Source organism: Pangasianodon hypophthalmus, chromosome 3, assembly GCF_027358585.1.
Source record: "Pangasianodon hypophthalmus isolate fPanHyp1 chromosome 3, fPanHyp1.pri, whole genome shotgun sequence".
Taxonomy (NCBI): Eukaryota; Metazoa; Chordata; class Actinopteri; order Siluriformes; family Pangasiidae; genus Pangasianodon; species Pangasianodon hypophthalmus.
Window position 1 is genome coordinate 7,666,413 of NC_069712.1, and position 19,369 is coordinate 7,685,781.

Sequence of the window (19,369 nt, forward strand, 5' to 3'; positions counted from 1 at the left end):
TTACAGTCAATATTTTAATGTTGAAAACAGTTTAATAAATTACATAAATCATTAACATTTATTAAAGCTAATTTTCCCCAGAACTGATGATGATAATCTTTGTGCTAAGTGCTTTTTATGGGGAAGAGCTAACCTTTACACAGTAAATACACACTTAGGAATCAAATGTAATTCAGCCTTTACATCCATCATGTCAATCACAAGCTTCCATTATTATCCAAGAGATAGAAATTATAACTAAACTGTACAAACTCCATAGCTTCAGTATGGATTATGGTCATATATTATGGTCAGATTAACACTTTCCATACAAAACAGATTCATCAAATCAACTTTTGATTGACCAGCACAGGTTGTTGTTTTAACTTTAACTTGCAGTTAAATTTCATCTTGCATTTGCAAATTCAGTTGGTTTTGGGAAGAGCACTTTTTTCCATTTAACCAGGGAAACATCTCATTGTCAAACAAGGCTTTCTGGTAGATATGAAAAATGGAAACAGAGCCTCTTTAGGCATACCCTTAGCCTAAAAAGCACTATGCAGAGAAGCACCGTGTTGCGTTATAGTGTAGTGTTTTGCACAGTCTGCATGCACAGGCTTTCAGCACTCACATCATGGGCAGGTGGACTTACGCAAGCTTCAGTGAACTCTTTGGATGGACTCATGAGGTTAAGTTCAAAATCATGCTGTTACATCAGATGGGGAGTGAACCAGAACACACAGGACATGTTGCGTCTTTTTCAAGATTTCATTACAATTACGATTTCATTACAATTTTCATCTTGTAAAAATGACTAAACCTTCATCAGTTTGAATATGACTCATGTTGACAGTTTCACTCACAACCCTGAACATGATTTACATTACAGTTTCAAATAGAAAAATCTTTTTCTAAAAACATTTTGAAGAGGGAACAGTCCATCCTGTGTGATCTGGTTTTGCAATCTGTAAATACACGTACACAAGAGTACTTTAACAAGCAGCAAAAAACCTGACCAGCAAGAATCCTCTGTGTCTCTAGAGGGTGACAGTAAAAATGACAGCCTTTAAAACACAAGCAATCCCATGTTTCTATCAGATTAAAAATGGTGCATTCTCCGTTAAAAAAAGAATGAAACAGTATGTACAGCTTTGTTAATCAATGGTGACTTATTGCACACGTAGCTTCTAGACATATAAACAACTTTTAGACTTTCTCCACACACACACACACACACACAATCTCTCACTATTATATCTTTTAATCCTCAGTTTTGGATGAGTGTTTTTTTTTTTTTTTTTTTTTTTTTACAAATAAATAAACTTGAATTGCCATCACATTTATACATGGTCTCTCTCTCTCTCACGCACACACACGCACACACACACACACACTTTGCCACAGTGGCTTATGAAGCTGAAGGTCTAATGTGGCTAAAATAGCACCTTCTCCCAATTCATCACAAAAGATTTTAGTTAGTAACCTAAAGTAGCACAGCCAGTCTTTCCATACTGTACATCTGTTTGTCTTTCTATAACACTTCACCTTTCTCTATCTTTCTCTTCCTCTCACACACACACATACACCCTAAGATGCCAACACACCATCTCTTACATCCTCACTGCACATTAGCACTAATAGTCTAACCGTAGTGGTTATTGGGACAGGCACAGTGCCAAGGTTAGCACATGTGCACTGTGTTGCGTTAGCGCTCAAGAGGGCACTCTAACTACGTCTGTGCCTCTGGAAGTGGCAAACCCGGTTCGCATGTCATGGTGGGTGGAGCCAGACCCTTTGCTCCTCGGCACATCAGTCCGTTGTTTGACCTCCCAGCTGCCGCCTCTCCCCCATTAAGATTCCTGTATGCGCGGAGGGGTGGGGTTCGGCGAGGAGGCGGGGCTCCACGCAGGCACACCGATGGAAAGCTAAAGCCCACAAGGCAACAGCCTGGACAGGAAATGATGTCATCCTGTTCGGGAGGAGGTGCCAGACGGCTGGGAGCACGGTGACCACGGTAGCCACTGAGCCGCACCCAAGGGACACGGCCAACTCCCAGCATGCTGTTGTTATTGTCCAGGCGGGGCAGGGGTGGAAGGGATGGAGGGCCATTTGAAATGGGTACTGTCCAGCCATTAGGCTGAGGGCTGAAGGAAGAGGAGGATGAATAAGAACCATGAAGGAGGGGCTTTGCTATTGATCTCAGGGCACCCTCTGCTCCATCAGAGGAGCTACTGCAGTCCATGGGTTCAACCCGACAGTTTTCTTCCACCTCTCCTTCTTTTTCCTCCTCCTCATCTTCTTCCTCTTCATCCACCCGCTCCAAAGACACCATCTCCAGATCCAGCACCAAGCCAGGGTCCTGTCCAGCATCATCTGAGCCAGCTGTCTCCTTTCCTGTCTTTTCTTTTTCTCCATCCTTCTCCTCCACACTTTCAGTTTCAGGCTCATGGAATGAGGTCAAAGGTCGACCCAGTTCAGGAGTGCAGGGTAAGGACCGGCACCGGCGAGGTGGGCCTCGAAGCTTTGAGGCTCCACACAGTGGTGGAGAGGAGGAGGGCTCAGGGGGCGGGGGCAAAGTGAAGGTCAGGGAGATAAGTGACTTGCTGGGTGTGTCAAAGAGCTTGATGCGGCCGCCGTTCAGGTCATGGCGTAAGGAGAAGGGGTTGAGGCGCACCGGTGTACCCACACATGGACTCGAGGCCGGCGGCAACAGGGCTGACTGACTCCGCGCCAGGCGCTGGGTGCCCAGCTGGCACGGTGAACTCCGCCTCCTGTATGGGCTCTCATCAGCAGCAACAGGTTCTGAGGAAACCAAAAAGTACTGGTGTGACATGGAGGAATAAAATATACACAACTATCCACCACTCACAGATTAAAGTGATAATATGTAATAAATGAGAAACTTTAGAACCTGCTGTTAGAGGAAAATAATCAACTTCGGGACACAACCACACTGTTGATTGTTTTCCTATAGCAGCACATCCAATTTTTGTATTAATTAAAAAATGGCATGTCATATATCTTATCTTTTTATAGTTATATTTAATGTTTTGGAACGTCCATGAAATGAGTTAGTTCCATTCCCCCCTTTATCAGCCTCTATTTTTTCCCCTCTCATAAAGTTAATAAGACAAAAAACACATCTTGTCAGCTGGAAACTGGAACGCACCTGAAGACTTGCCCATGGCTGAAACTTGCTGAAAAATCACTGACACTGGCGACTCCTTCCATAAATGTTAAATAAACATCTCCTTACAGAAACCTTCACCATCAATGATTATAAATTCTTCTTTGTTTAAAGAACACATTTTTTAATACATTTATTAAACATAAGTTGGATTACTGTGGAGCATCTGCCACACAAGCCCCTATGAATGAGCTGTTACTATAGAAACAATAACATCAGAATGAGTGGATTAATATAAACCTGTGATTTGCCTTGCAGCTGGAACTACTGTCAATACCTTCTGACCAATCACATTTGAGAATTCAACAGTGCCATGGTACAAATTCAAATACACTTTGATATGGATTTAATTTTTTTTTTTTTCCAGATAGTTTTTGCAGGTGACTTCCACCACTTTTTGGTCGATTTCCAAAATCACAAAAACACTACTGCTAACTGTTACATAGTGCTTTTATTTAACCTGTGAACAATGTTGTTATTGCACCACAGAATATCTTTACATACTTTTTAGGCAAACATTGCTGAAGCTTTAAAAAAAATCAAAGCTTTACTATTAACAGTAATTGATTTCCATTGGAAAAAGAAAAGTAAAATGATCTACAGTATGATGGACATTTATTGTGATGAACATGAATCCATCTGCTTTAATAGATTGCTGCAACAGGCTATATTATCCTTAACTCATCTTATTTTTTAAGCCTTTGTACTGTTGTGTTTGGATTTAAAATCACCACAAGTGTAACAATACTAAATGTTGTCAATTTCTTGAATTAACTTTCTAAAGAAATTATTTATTAAATAACCACCCTCTTTATTCCAGAGTTTATGTTCAGGTCATTTTGAATAACAGTGTGAAACAGCATAGAAAATAGTGAACATAAGTATTAACCACAAAATACTTTATAGGTTCTTTCTTTCGTGGTTTCTTTCATTTGTACATGTCTTGTAATGACTCTTGTGATGATTTTAAGTTTGTTTGAACAAAAATGTTACCAATTGTGTCTCAGTATACGTTTTACTTGTTCTTCCATAAAAAAAAGCTTTTCTCACCTAGAATAACTGGTGTCTCAGTCTTCTCCCTCTCCCTCTCCATCCTCTCCAAGGTCACAACAATGTCACAGAAGGAAGGACGACTCGCTGCACACATCTACCAGAAGAGGGCAGAAACGTACACTTTAACATGAAAGAGAAATGTGAGTGCAGCATCATTTATCAAGAAATAATAATGTGCTCTTATGTACATATTAGGCTCTGAAATACCTTTACAAATAAAAAATGATAAACTTTTAATTACTTAACAGGTTTAGAACTTGAATGCTTTTATATATTAACAAACCTGTACCTTTATATTACCACAGAAAGACTGAATGCTAGTAACCATTTCGTTTTAATTTAAGATTTTATTAGACCACGGTGCTGTTGAATTCTCGAATCTGATTGGTCAGAAGGTGCGGATTAACTGTCTGTAACAGCAGCTCTGACAGTAGTGCTGTCAGCTGCAAGGCAAATCACAAGTTTTTATTAAGGTTCTTGTTCTTGTTCTGTTTTATTAAGGTTCTTTGTATTTAACAAAGAAAAACGTATTAAAATCATTCATGTGGTGAGGTTTTCTGTAAAAAACATTTAATATTATTATGGAAAGAGTCTCCAGTGTCAGTGCTTTGTAATAGGACAGTATTCAGAATGGAGGGCTTTGTATTTTTCAGTTTCTCTACAATATGTCTTATTAACTGTAAGGGAAAAGAGAGGCTAGTGAGGGAACGACCGTTAATAGCTGTTATAACAGGAACTAACTTGTCTCTCAGACATTCCACAGCATTAAATGTAACTATAATCAGTTTGTATGATGTGTCAAGGATCAATTTTTAAAAATTGTAATTGGGGACAAATTGCTGTGTTATAAGAAGAATAACACACTTCAGGAAATTGTGTTATTTAACTACACTTCACGTCAGGCCACATCACACCACAATGTAATTGATTATTTTTTTATAACAGCATACCTTGTTACGTTTTATTCCTTACTTATAATTAAAATATTTGAAAGTACAGTATGACATGATACAAATTTATTTAGAGCACATTTGATGCATACACACAAGGTCATTTAGCAACATAAGATTCATTTAACTAGTCATTTAGTTTACAAGACGAAAATAAACTCAGCATGGGATCTTAAATATTCCAGTGTGAAATGTTTTTTGTCTTCCTACATGTATGAATTTTGGAAAAGTACACAAGCAGTGAAATTCGTTCTGACAGCCATAGTACAAATACACTTCTAGGACACAGTGTGTGTGTGTGTGTCTGTGCCTATCCCTTACGTTGCAGCAGTTAACAGCGAGACTAAGGAAAGCAGGTGGACAGTCTCCAGCCATTTGCTCAAAGGTCTCAACATCCAGTCCAAAGTCCTACACAGAGAGAGAAGCTGTGATAAATGTGACTATCAAATATTAAACACTTCTTGTTTTACAATAAGAGAACAATCAGTCAAGCAAGGAAATTGTGAAATTCATGTTTATGAAATGTTTTATATTGTGAACTTTCTTTGACCTTGCAAATAGAAAATCTGAGATCTGCAAGGCTGTTGTGCCTGAACAGGATTTGAATTTGATTTGCATGCTAGTCTGCTTCCAGAAGGAAGTCATGAAAAATTCACCACTACTGCTGCAATTAACAGAAGATCCTTTTACATGGATATCAGTAACATATGAAAAATCCATATGGGATGCAGTGCATATGAGTATATGCATATAAGTTTATGGCACTTAATAACAGTCTGAAGGTACGGGGTATTTACAGTGGTAATGTTTTGAGCAGTACCTCTGTTCGAGGGAGGACGTCTGGGTCGGCCTCGATCCGAGCAATGATCTCACACAGAATGATGCCATACGCAAAAACATCCACCTGTTGGGAACACAGTAGAGCATTATTATCTATTTTAAATTGTTAAGTTGGCAAATAAACAATTTTCTCCTTTCCTATAATCTTATCAATCAGCCAAGACACACATGGTGATGACATTTTTTTTTTTAAATTCCATTCTCTAGTACGAAGATGACTCTTGCCCTATATTATAAGTAAAGGAAAAAACACAACAGGGTATAAAAAGGGTTATAGGAAAATAATCAATCATGAAGCAGAGTTACTGTTACCATGCCAAAGTTGATTATTTTTATTATAATTATATGCATGTCCCATAGTGTTCAGTTCCTCTTATACTGAGCAATTTGCCAACAATTACATTTTTTTTATTTTATTAAAGTACACTGCATCATATTTTTTATCAGTTTGTAATTACATTAACTGTTGTCGAACATCCACTGCTATAACAGAAGTCAAAACAGGAACTAAATAATCGTGCCCTCACTGGTCTCTTTTTTTCCCTCTCTTTTAAAGTTAATATGATCAAACATTCCTCTGTCCTGAAGAATATCCTGTGGTGGAAAATTTACTGACTATTACAAAGCACTGACACTGGAGACTCCTTCCATAAATATTTAATAAATGTCTCCTTATGCAAACTTCATTGTATTAACAATTATACTTTTTTAAACAACATAATGCTTTTAATCTGTTTATTATTTATCTTAGATTATGTGGCACATCCTCCATAGAAGTCTCTGTGAATGAGCTTTTACTATCAAAATGAACGTATTAGAAAGAGTATTTAAGAATACAACAGACATTTGGTATAATGCTTTTTAACACATTCTCATCTTCCAAGATTGTAAATGGTGAAAAAAAAGGTTTTATTGCTCCTGCTTGCCCTTACAGCCTTATCTGCTATTTTAAAAAGAAAACAGGATTATACTGCAGTGCCTTCTGAGAACGTTCTGCTCCTGAAGTCCACACTGTTGCCGATTTCACCCTTCATTCCTTAAGGGTTCATCTAACAAATTACCCTTGTGTATGAGAAGGACCCTTAGTATGCTCATGCAGATTCCCCCAAAGGGAAACAGTAAGGGGAGGTCATGTGTTTTTGTGTTTTTGGATAAAATAAACTGCTTGATTTACATGATGAGAGTGAAAAAAAAACAGAGTTGTTGTCTTGTGTGGTTTTCATAAGGTACTCAGCCCCTTAACAGGGTTTTTAAGACTGATGGTTCTCTTAGTCCCTGACCTAGTAAACCAGTATGAGGATTTGTTTATTGACAGAGACTTCAAAGCACTTCTGTAAGTCGCTCTGGATAAGGGCATCTGCCAAATGCCATGAATGTAAATGTAAATGTAAATACCTTCTCATCGTAAAGCTCTCCTCTCAGCACTTCCGGAGCCATCCAGTAGGGGGAGCCAACCACGGCCAGAGGCTGCTTCTCCATTCCATCACTGCAAGACAATGGCAAGTTTACATGAACTGTTGAAGAATATATTAACCCCTCAATCTCCCAGGTCCAGACTTACATTGCTCAGACTTGTAACTATTTACCTTTCCTATTTCACTGAATAATTCATAGTAGGTACTGGATAATATGAAAAACAAACCAGTGGCCATATTCACAAAGAATCTTAAGCCTAAAAGTAGCTCCTAACTAACAGATTTAGGAGAAAGTGTTTTTAAAAAATGGGTGTGTTAATCCTAAAATTAAGTCCCCTAATTTTTCTGTCTATAAGAGTAATTCACAAAACATTTTAGTGCTAAAACCAGGCCGTATAACACTTAGTAGTAGTGCTGAGGACTCTGAAGTCACTAACGCCAAGTCATTCTCCTATTCTACTGCTGGTGAATAACGGTACAACCAAGTTCATGTGTTTGATATATTTAATAACAACGAGATTTAATAGGGTATCATGCTGACTGTTGCGTATTTTAATGATTGTGGAGTTGCTAGAGTAATCACCTCATCTGTTAAGTAATACAGTACCAGATCAGAATGTACATAACTCTCTGCTACCACATGCAAAGTGCAGTATTACAAAAATAAACACATATATATTAAAATGAACATTCTTGATTTCATGCAATGCTAATCAAAAATCTATGCTGACATTATAAATATATTTTCTTTTAGATGTTAACAAACTACAAAGCCATGGATGCACTACAGAGTATATATAAATACAGACTGTGTAATCTGATATTAATGTGCATTAAATTACAAATCCTGTCACTGAAACACATGTACAGCCTACATTAATTTTGCAGAAAATATACACTCACCGTCTATTTTATTAGCAAAACCTGCACAACTACAGGTTCATGCAGTTATCTAACCAGCCAATCATGTGACAGCAATGCAATGCAAAAAAATCACGCACACACAGGTCAAGAGCTTCAGTTAATGTTCACATCAAACATCAGAATGAAGAAAAATTGAGATCTCTGTGACTTTGATCGTGGCATAGATGTTGATACCAAAAGGGCTAGTTTGAGTATTTCATAAACTGCTGATCTCCTGGGAATTTCACACACAACAGTCTCTAGAGTTTACACAGGATGGTGCAAAAAACATTGAGTGAGTGATAGTTCTATGGGTGGAAACGTCTTGTTAATGAAACAGATCAGAGGAGAATGACCAGACTGTTCTGAGCTGACAGGAAGTCTACAGCAACTCAAATAAGCACTCTATACAACCGTGGTGAGCAGAAAAGCATCTCAGAACACACCACACATCAAACCTTGAGGTGGTTCGGCTACAAGAGCAGAAGACCACATCAGGTTCCACTCCTGTCAGCCAAGAATCTACCCACGACATGGGCACAGACTTACTGAAACTGGACAGGTATTCCTAATAAAGTGGACACTAAGTGTATTTTATATTTGAGCACAGACAATTGCTTTCATGTGTGAAATCAGTTATTACTTTTATTCTTTTTTTTTTATGAAATGCATTGGGATTTTATTTATAAGTTTTTCATGCATCACTCTAAAATCACTGTCGATATTCATTCATGTAACATGCCACAGTAACCCCGACCTTACTATTAGTTTTTTATAAGTTATAAAGAGAAACCCCTAGCTAGGAACTCTTGGGGGAAAGATTAAATTCTTTGTGAATGGGACCCCTGGTGTTTTTGGAGTTAACATGGAATTTCCCTTTCAGTTCAGACAAACATGTATAGAGAATACTTTTTATTTTAAGTAAAATTAATAAGTAAATTAATTAATTAAAAAACCTTTAACAAGACAGTGGCTGCTCCATAGCTAAGCTAGAAATAGATGCAAGAGTTATTGAAACTATTTCCACTCAGATTATATAAGGGAAAGTAATTTGGATATCCTGTCAAGAACAAGAAGCAGTATGCAAATAGTATCAGCCTTCTAGACTCCAACCACGCTGTGTGCATGTTTACTGCCATGATTGAAGGCATAGCTAATTAAGATATGATATATATTGAAGGCATACTGATTAAACTGGGCATGATGCCACCTGCAGTGCATTACTGTTTAATGCAGTCACATCACAGCTGATATAACAAGAAAGAAAGTGGATCACACCGGCATTTGTAGAGCACTTACAAGCAATGAAAACTTGCAAGCTTGCTAATTTTCCCAGAAGTTCAAACTCACAGTCATTATCAGATTTAGGAATCTTTGGAGCAATACTTACATGCCAAAAAACATCATCTTTATGCCACATCAAAAAACAGCAAAAAATTGTGAAATTAATAATTTAATCATTTTAGGCAAAGGATTCAGATCGAGGCTCAAAGATCAATCCAGAATACCACAATTAACAGACTATAAATCACCCTTGCATATAAGACACACATGCTAAAAATTTTGTCTGCTTAGCATAAAAATCACTGTAAATTAAGATGCATCTTATGGCACTTCATTATATTGGTTGTATTAAGGTAAAAGGCAGTGTGTAGGCAACGACTTAGCTACATTTCTGCTGTGCATGTTTGCAATTGTGCTTTTGTTAGCAAATGTGATAATTATTTGAGTATAATTTCCCTTAATGTTTGAATTTATGTATTTTAAATATAAGCAGATGTCACCATTAGGTTAATACAAAAAAAATCAATCATACATTGCTTTACTCTGTATTAAGTCATAACACATATACTAATGATAATATAGTGACTGCACAATGACGTCTAACATGACAATTATGATTATTCATCAAAATTAATGTTCTTTCACATTTTGATTTACATGCATAAGTCTGTGCACTGAAATAAGACTTGGAATTGGCATTGAGTTACTTAATTTTTTTTTATGCTAAGTTTAAACGTAATTGGACTTGGATAAAGAAATGATTATGACATCACAGCATGCAACCAGAGAGCTAAAACATCAACTGGAAGCTTGTGATTTAATGCACCAGAGTCAATATCATTATTTAGCAATTGTGATTATGATTAATATACGTGGTATATACGTTAATATTTCCTACCAGAGGGAAAAAACATGTCTATATATTCGTATGTGCTCTAATCTCATTGTCAACCAATCTCAGATCTGTGGCACAGGAATTCTTCAGGAAGAGAAAAACACTGACCTGTAATCGGGGATTTTCTCCGCTAGACCAAAGTCTCCAACCACAGCCGTGAAAACACCGTTCTCACAGCGCACTAAACAGTTCTGCAACGTACAACAGAGTGACGAGTTTCTGTCTGCTCAATATACAAAGAGTTAAAACTAAAATGAAGGAGTCTCCAGTGTCAATGCTTTGTAACAGTTCAAGGTGAAGCTGTAACTTTACGTTTTCCAGCACAAGAAAGTCTTCAGGACAGAGAAAGTTTTAGGGGTTTCTCAGTAACAACATGCATTACTTTTTCTCAATAACTTCAAGATAAACTGAGTTACTACAGCTGCTATAATGTAAGTGATAACACTAATTGTTTCACGGATAAAGCATGACATTCTTTAATTAATAAAATTTAATTTTGTGGCAAATTTCTGTGGTATGAGAAGAAGAATAAACCATTTCAGGATGTGCTATTATTGGAAAACAGTATCTCTATTTCATGTTCCAAGTTTTTAATTATTTTCCTATAACAGCACACCCCACATGTTTTATTCCTTACTAAATAAACTCGGGTTATATTGTGTGTCTGTGTATATATACCTTAGAAGTGAGGTCTCGGTGGAAAATCCCCTTGCTGTGAAGGTACTGTAGTCCTCGTGCAATGTCCAGAGACAGTCCTATCCTCACAGCCCAGGATAAGTATATATCACTGTCCAGCAGCTGCTCCAGATTTCCCCCATTGATGTACTACAACCATACAAACCAGATGACCATTTCTTATTTGAATACTATATCCTGTATTAATTGTATGGAGCTTCTGTGTTAAAGTAAAATAAAAACCAAAGTCTCACCTCAGTTAGAGCATGAAGTTGGCCCTCATGGACACACACGCCCAAAAACCTGTTAAAAAAACATTTTCAAATGGTCAGCAGAAGACAATACAAGATTAATCAAACATAACTGAGGAGAAAATAGTGTTAGTGTGTGTTTTGTGTGTCTGTGTGTGTGTGTGTTAGACCTGAGGATGTTGGGATGACAGAGGCGATTCATTAGCTGCACTTCTCTCAGCATGTTGGCTTTGTTGCTGGCCAGCGTGTTCATCTTCAGAGCCATCACCTGCCCTGTGATCCTGTGCTGGACCTGAGACACACAGAGAAGCTTTCTGGAATAAGCAGCCATCACTTAAGGACTCTGGCTTCTTGATATCACAAGCTGAAGCAGTATAATACACTGCACTTTGAACCGTTACGTAATTAGAAATCATGTCAAACCAAAGAAATACTTTTGTCATGATCACATTCACATACATGTACGGAGTAGGATGAAATATCAAGGCTCTACGATGCTGGTACACGTCCAAGATAATACAAAGGGTCTATAATCACAACTATGATACCAAATAGCAATACCAAATTAATATAATAATAGCAAATTACAAAAAGTGGGTTCAGTAGGATGAGTAGAATGAGGAGGAAATCAATAAATTCACGTCATAAGGGTTGCATGGCCATTTATTTTTAATAATCAATCAGTAATTAAAAAAGCGATCCCCTAGTCAAAGCAGAAACTGATTCAGGACATCTCTATTGTTTATGCTAATTGTATTGGTGTAGTTAAATATTGATTAAAAAACAGCAAAAGACTTGTCAAACCGCACTTCAATTAACTAGCCATACATAGGCTACAAATTACTGGCTTCTTTAGGCTACATTGTAAAGCAAAAAAAATCAGTGCAATAAATGTGTAAAAAAATGTCCACTAATCAAATTTAAGGATGTACCAATACTTAAACGCAGCCATGTAACTGATACTGTTGATTCTGAAACTGAGAGTGCGCAGCAAGGAAGCTCACCAACAGAGTTCTCCTTATAGCAGTGAGGAAACTTCTTTGTCTACTTCCTTGTCTGGGAGTAGTCTATGCAACCCCTAGCACATTATTTTGGGTAACTACACACAAGATACACAGAACAGTGTTTCTCATCCGTGGTGCTGAAGTACCCCTGCCATTCACATTTTGGTGGTTTCACTTTCTCCAAAAAAAAATGGTGGACCGGATATGGGAGAAAACATATCTGATATCGAATCCTGTAATAAATTGCAAAAATTTGAATTGTATTTGGAATATAAATTTATTTTTGGAACATATAAAGAGACTTGACTGTTTTTTTCTTGTTAGGACTGATTTTATAATATTTATACTCTAATCTGTCTATTATAATTATGCTGTAAGTTATTTTTGTGTGAAAGAGTTTAACTTCGAAGTGCTTTAGTTAAAAAAAAGATTTTATAGGTTAATACTTTATGTATATATATCACATAAGTGTCAGCATCGACTGGTTTCAGTATCAGAAAAGAAAGTGATATTGTGCTACTTAGCTGGAGGAATTCCAAGTAGTACCAAGTCTAAACTGGGCTGAAAAAAGTGTTAGACACTCACATGTATATGGCAGGGGTACTCCATGTACCAGGAATAAGAAATTAGAAACAGTGCCATAGAATAAAAAAGGTATTAACCAACCACAATCATGGCAACATCTCTGAAAAAACCTCTCAAGTATTCCCCACCTGCGTATATTTTGATATCAATGACTCTTAATACACATGTGCTGCTTGGCATAAAATCTAATCTCCATAGCTGATGTTACAGCAGGGAGAAAACTAATGGATCCCAGGTTTGGCACTCGGACTGTGTGTGATTTACACTCAGCTCCATATTAAGAAGAAAATCTGTTTGCTGCAGATTGTGCTGCAATATGCTGGCCAGAGTGATGGTCTTATGGTTTCTATGTTTTTTTACCCATTCAGAAAAATCAGACAAGTCAGAATGAACTGAAGTATAATTTATGATGTATGTGTTAGATGTTCTGTATTAATCCAGCATGGAAGACAGAAATGAGAGACTGTGTGGACACTAATAACATAACAATTAAGCATAAAGATCTCCTGCAATGTACAAAAATAAAACAGGTTAGTGAGAGAACAACTGTTTATACCTGTTATAATATAAGTGATAACAGGACCTTATATGTTCCATAAGTGTACCAATACATTAACTATAAACTAGAGGTGTCACTATTTGGGTACCCAATATCGGTATCCGGCCGATACCAGCAAAAAATGGTGGACCGGATATAGGAGAAAACATATCTGATATCGAATACTGTAATAAATTGCAAAAATTTGAATTGTATTTGGAATATAAATTTATTTTTGGAACATATAAAGAGACTTGACTGTTTTTTTTCTTGTTAGGAGTGATTTTGTTATACTTATACGCTAATCTGTCTATTATAATTATGTTGCAAGTTATCTTTGTGTGAAAAAAATTAACTTCGAAGTGCTTCAGTTAAAAAAAAAGATTTTATAGTTTCGTACTTTATATATATATCATAGTTGTTGGCAAATTTGTGGTATAAGAGTAGTACAAGACTTCATAACACACTATCACTGGATAAACAATCAACTTTGAGGGTGTAACGGTAACTTCACTTTGAGTCAGGCCACATCATATGACCCCATCACTGATTAGCTTCCTTTAACAGCACACCCCAAGCATTTTATTATTATTATTATTATATCCCCAAGCATTACATCAGCCTTGTGACTGGTGAGGGAAAAGCTTACACAAGATTTAAGATACAGACCCTCCACTTTACAAGAAATACATGTAGACAACCCCAAGTCACCATTCACACACTCTTTGAGGCTAAATAACAAAAGGAAATGTTCATACTCCAGGAAAGAGTGGAGGGCAGTAGAACGAGCAGAGCACTATACACAGATTTGCTCTGTATGTTTCTAGGTTTCTGCTGCAGTTGTAAACATGATTTGCATGTTCAGGAGTTCTGCATTACGGAGAATAAGCAACAGGGACAGTGACAGAGAAAGAGCTGAAGTATTACTGGCTGCTCAGCACTAATAGGATTTGTGGATTTCCCATCATCCCACCTGACCTGCCATCACAATGACAACACACTGAGAATTACACCGTAACCCCGCACGCTCCCTTACAACATACACGCATAAAGCCCAATGAGCTCCTGCTCTCATGAACCACAAGCCTCATTCTTCCAAAGGAGACTGAGCAGCTGTTTACTGAGAATTCTTCTCTTCACTTTGCAATCTACTGAAAGACCTTTCTTGGTCATTTTACAGTTATCATGTGCAAATGTATACTGTGATGTTTATCACCAGTAATTTCACACAAACTCTTAAAGAACAGAAGTGAGTATTATGTCTATTAGAGAGACAATACCACAGACATCTCAATGCGTGATCAGCGATGGAATGATGGGATGCGCTAAAATGTTGGGTGAAATTGTCAGAAATGATTGCTGTACATTCTAACCACAGTTTCATCCAAGAACATTTTTATACTACAGGTACGATACACCAAGCAGGACATCCCAGTTAATGAGCAGACCACATAGCCTATACATTTAATGTTTTAACTGTCAGCACGGTTATGTATAATAATGTCCTATTATAAGGACAAACTTATCAATAGTAAAGGGTACCTTGTTGTTTTTCAAATTTTTAATTAATGTTTGCTTTTTAAAGCAAATTCACTGATTACAGATTATGGTACTATACAAAAAACAATAATGAAGAAAAATCCAGCATTTTGTTTCCAGTTTCACTACAGAGTACAGCTGGGCAATATGATTATATAACATCTACATCATGATAATTTATGTTAAAATACATTTTTCTGAGATGTGGTTGGTTTTATCATATATTTTTAGATCACTTTGTTTATGTTAATTTTGTACTGATCTTCAAAATTGTTACAATTTAAAATTTTTTTTCTTTTTTCCCTCCAATTAATTTTTAAATAATTTAATATTATAACATTAAATAAAAGTATCATTGGTATTTTACAGTTTGTTTATAATACTACACTTCTACTTTACGGGTAGTTTGTTAGAAAACGTGTATACTGTGATGTATATTGTGTATCATAGAAATGTCTTATAATGTTATCATGGTATTTTTGTCATATCTCCCACCCCAGTCCAGAGTGTCTTTAATTTTAGTTTTGGTCTCAGTCAACAATTTCAATGCATCATTAGCAGCATTATTAGCAACTTAATAAATGACTTTTTATGTGAAATATATCCTAAATTAAGTCACTTAATAGAAATAAGTCCGTTTTTAAGGGTTCTTTTTAGAACAGGATTTCAGAAAATGTACATAAACTGCAAAAAGTACACTGCTATCTGATTGTAAATCAATACTTTAGTATTTAAACAAAAGAAAGTTTGGAAATATTTTTTTTTTAAATTAAAAACTTGTTTCAAAACAATAAATCTACATCCACATTTTTTGTAAAGCTGCTTTGTGATAACGTCTATTATTGATAGAGCTATACAAATAAAATTGAATTGAAATTGAATTGAAAACACAGATGAACTGGTAAAACAGTTAAATAATCGATGTTCATTTAAAAGGTTTTGCATTGACCCAATTCCCAAACACACTGCCATCTGTGCAGGCAAATCAGATTCATGACAGTCAGCATTTCTATGCAAATACAATAAATATATAGGCCTAATAAATCCATTATGCTGAAAGTGCAGCATTAAACAGTGTAAATGTCAAATGAAAACGTCACACCCCAATTAGACGCCAACCTCAAGAGCTGTAAAATGTGATTTAACACTCCTATTGCCCAAAATATCAATGCAAAAAGAAAGAATTACAACTTAATTATTATTCTGATCAATACTACTCCAGCATGGGAGTACAGACAAGATGGAAACTCATATAAATTAGTCGTTACACTGTAGTTTACACAATTTTACAAATGCAGTTCTGATCAATAAATCTGATTGTTCGCGTGCTTTCCATTTGGTAATAAATACAATGCTGCATCAGAGTAAGTGGTCTACAGTCAGCAGGCTCTAGGGCACTATTCATAGATGCGATCATAAAACATGCTTCACATTAGTGTTTACATGGCGTTTATGTATATAGTGATGAAATTCTCTGACTAGAACTTTCTGTATAATTTTATACATATAGATTTGTATCTAAAGCACAATGAAATGTATTCTCCTGAGTCCCACGTCAGGAATGACTCAACACAACTCATATCCAGAGCAAACAAGTCAGACGTCATGTAGCGTTTGTACACCGGTACAAAGGAGATATTCAAACAATGCAAAAGGAAGTGATGAAAAAAATGTGTTCAAGGTTACCAATTCACACTATACAGGAGCTTTATAACGGCCACAAAGAAGTGCCATAGGTGTGTGTTAATCATTAACGAAGAAGGAAGAAGCAGAGGTCATTTACTTCAATCATTCAGGAATGTAAAGCGGTGTGTTTGAATAGCGTGATAAGAAAAATTGGAAGAGTTATACTATTAAGATAGTTATGAATAAGCAATGATGTTCAAAGTTTTGTAAGGTTATTTCTACCACAGTGCTGCTAAATTCTGAATTCTGATTGGTCAGGAGCTGTTGATTATACTTCTATAACAGAATTGTTCTGGCTGCAATGCAAATCACAGGTTTATACTGATATGCTCATTCTACATTATCATATGTACACCAGAAACCTATTCTCAGGGATTTGTATGGTGGAAGCTCTACAAAACTTAATACTGAACCTAATAATAACAGATTGTAAAAAAAAAATTGTAAAGAACATTCTGTAACTGTTAACATGGCAAAGGTTTCTATAAGGAGATGTTTATGTAACATTTATGGAAGGAGTCTCCACCGTCAGATCTTTGTGACAGTCAGTACGTTTTCCATCTCTTCAGAAACTTTGCTCTTTCTGGTTTCTCTGCAACATGACAAGCTACCTTTTTTGTTGTAGTAAAAAAAATAGAGGCTGGTGAGGGAACAACTGTTTATAACTGCTATAACAAAGGTAACAACAGAAAGGAACTTTTTTCATGGACATTCCACAATATTAAATGGTTTTAAAAAAAACACAAACTGTATTTCATTAATAAAATAAAATCTATCATTGTTGGAAAGCTGTTGTGGTATAAGAGGAATAAAACACTTCAGCATGTGCTGTTATTGGAAAGTAACAGTAACTTTGCTTTGAGTCAGGGATGTAGATTATTTTCACCTAACAGCATGTCCTTAAGTGTTTTATTCTTCTTATACCACAGCATTTATACCATTCTTATGCCATTTGTTAATGATTACATTTATAGTTACATTTAACGTGCCTGAACATTTATTGTTATGCCTTATAAATCATAAATGAAACACAGGATTTTAGCTTTTGTTATAGAACATTCCAATAGGTAAGAGTCCCAATAGTATTCAGCATAATATTTGAAAATGAAAAAAATAATAATTAATAGCTTCTAATCACATATGCACATGCATTAAAATTGCATGCTTGGTCCTCACACACAGTGAAAGCAAGGTTAACTGATGTTGATGGTTAGTCAGTAATGGGCAGTTTACAGTAAATATTCTTATTTTTTAGGAAAAAAAAAGAAAACTCACCTTGAAAACTTCAGAGAAGAAACCAGAGCCAATCTTCTCACAGAAGAAATCATCGATTCGTGCCAGGCTCGACACAGCACTCCGCAGAGCCCGGTACGAGGAAGGCCGCATGCGGTTTGGCCCGTGGAGTCCATGCAGAGGCGGCTCCCAAATCTCTGCGCTCGTCTCATCCTGATCCATAATGATGGACACAAATGTAGGTTACGATGAAGTCCTATTGGACACTCGCCCCATGGCCCAGTGAATACGAATAACCCTGTCGTTGAATCAGCGTCCCGGCTCTTTGGGGGATGTCCATACACGTCCGTATTCCAGAAGAGGAAAAATTATTAGTGATGAGCACACTTTTACTAAACACACGTCAAAGGATTGCAGTCAGGATTTTTAAATCCCAGATTAATTTTCATAATTTTTTTCATTGGCAGGGTTTATCAGGTTTGATTTCATCTCAAGCCTCTGGTCTTGGGTCCTCTGGTGTGTGTGATCACCCTTTGGTTACTTTCCTTTGTAAACCTGATAGGTATGTGCACTCCTAGGATGGAAAAGACAGTAAGTGTGTAATGAAGGTCTCATTGGCTGGGATTGGTCAAGGCTAGAGATAAACACTCCTAATCCTCCTCCTCCTGTCCATGTCTCCAATGCAAATACACCAGAGCTGCTGAAATTAGAAATGACAATTAGAAATGACAATTAATCTATAATAATTATTAATGACAATTAATCTACAATAATTATTATATTCATATCAAAAAGATGACAACATCTGTAGTGCCGTTACTGCCATCATTTGTGTTATAGCCAGACTGAGTGGGGGGGATTCCTGCTTTACTGTTTGTTTGTTTTTTTTAATCCAGTTGTGATGGGATAAAATTCCCTTGCGGTGGTAGATATAATTTACATTAGAGATAATTCAGTTACAGTTTAAGGCTGGATTCATTTGGGATGGCTGATCCACAATAAAGGGCTTACTGAAGATGATGGATGGATGGATGGGTGGATGGGTGGATGGATGGATGGACACATGGATGCACTTTGTCAAAACTGGCATCTCCAGAAGTAGAGAGAAGTCTAAATAATGCAATCAACTGCACATTTTTGCAAATTTGCTGTTCAACCAAAATGCACCTTTAATAATAGTAATTAGTATTAAATATATCAGTAGTAAGTCATTTTATAGCATAAATTGGCCTAACCTGCTTAAACAAGTGACAATAAATTTGATTTAATGTCTAACGGGGTGCCAGTAACAAGTAGGCCTATTTCTACCTGTTTTTAATCCAGTAAAATGGGATAACTTCCCCTGTGCTTGT

General features: G+C 36.5%; 1 protein-coding gene across 2 annotated transcripts in view; it reads right to left on the bottom strand.

Moving 5' to 3' along the window:
• tesk1a (testis associated actin remodelling kinase 1a) overlaps positions 1-19,369 on the bottom strand; it is a 22,739-nt gene continuing 3,370 nt past the window's right edge. The window contains exons 2-11 of one of the 2 annotated variants that reach the window (XM_026941290.3): positions 18,060-18,714; positions 11,603-11,724; positions 11,436-11,484; positions 11,185-11,331; positions 10,615-10,697; positions 7,405-7,495; positions 5,990-6,073; positions 5,491-5,577; positions 4,217-4,313; positions 1-2,781 (exon numbers count right to left, since the gene is read on the bottom strand). In XM_026941290.3, coding sequence (XP_026797091.3) covers positions 1,709-2,781; positions 4,217-4,313; positions 5,491-5,577; positions 5,990-6,073; positions 7,405-7,495; positions 10,615-10,697; positions 11,185-11,331; positions 11,436-11,484; positions 11,603-11,724; positions 18,060-18,239 — 2,013 coding nt within the window. In that variant the 5' untranslated portion in view covers positions 18,240-18,714 and the 3' untranslated portion in view covers positions 1-1,708. Of the gene's footprint in view, positions 2,782-4,216; positions 4,314-5,490; positions 5,578-5,989; positions 6,074-7,404; positions 7,496-10,614; positions 10,698-11,184; positions 11,332-11,435; positions 11,485-11,602; positions 11,725-18,059; positions 18,718-19,369 lie in introns of both variants that reach the window. The other variant, XM_053232866.1, reaches the window with a different exon arrangement.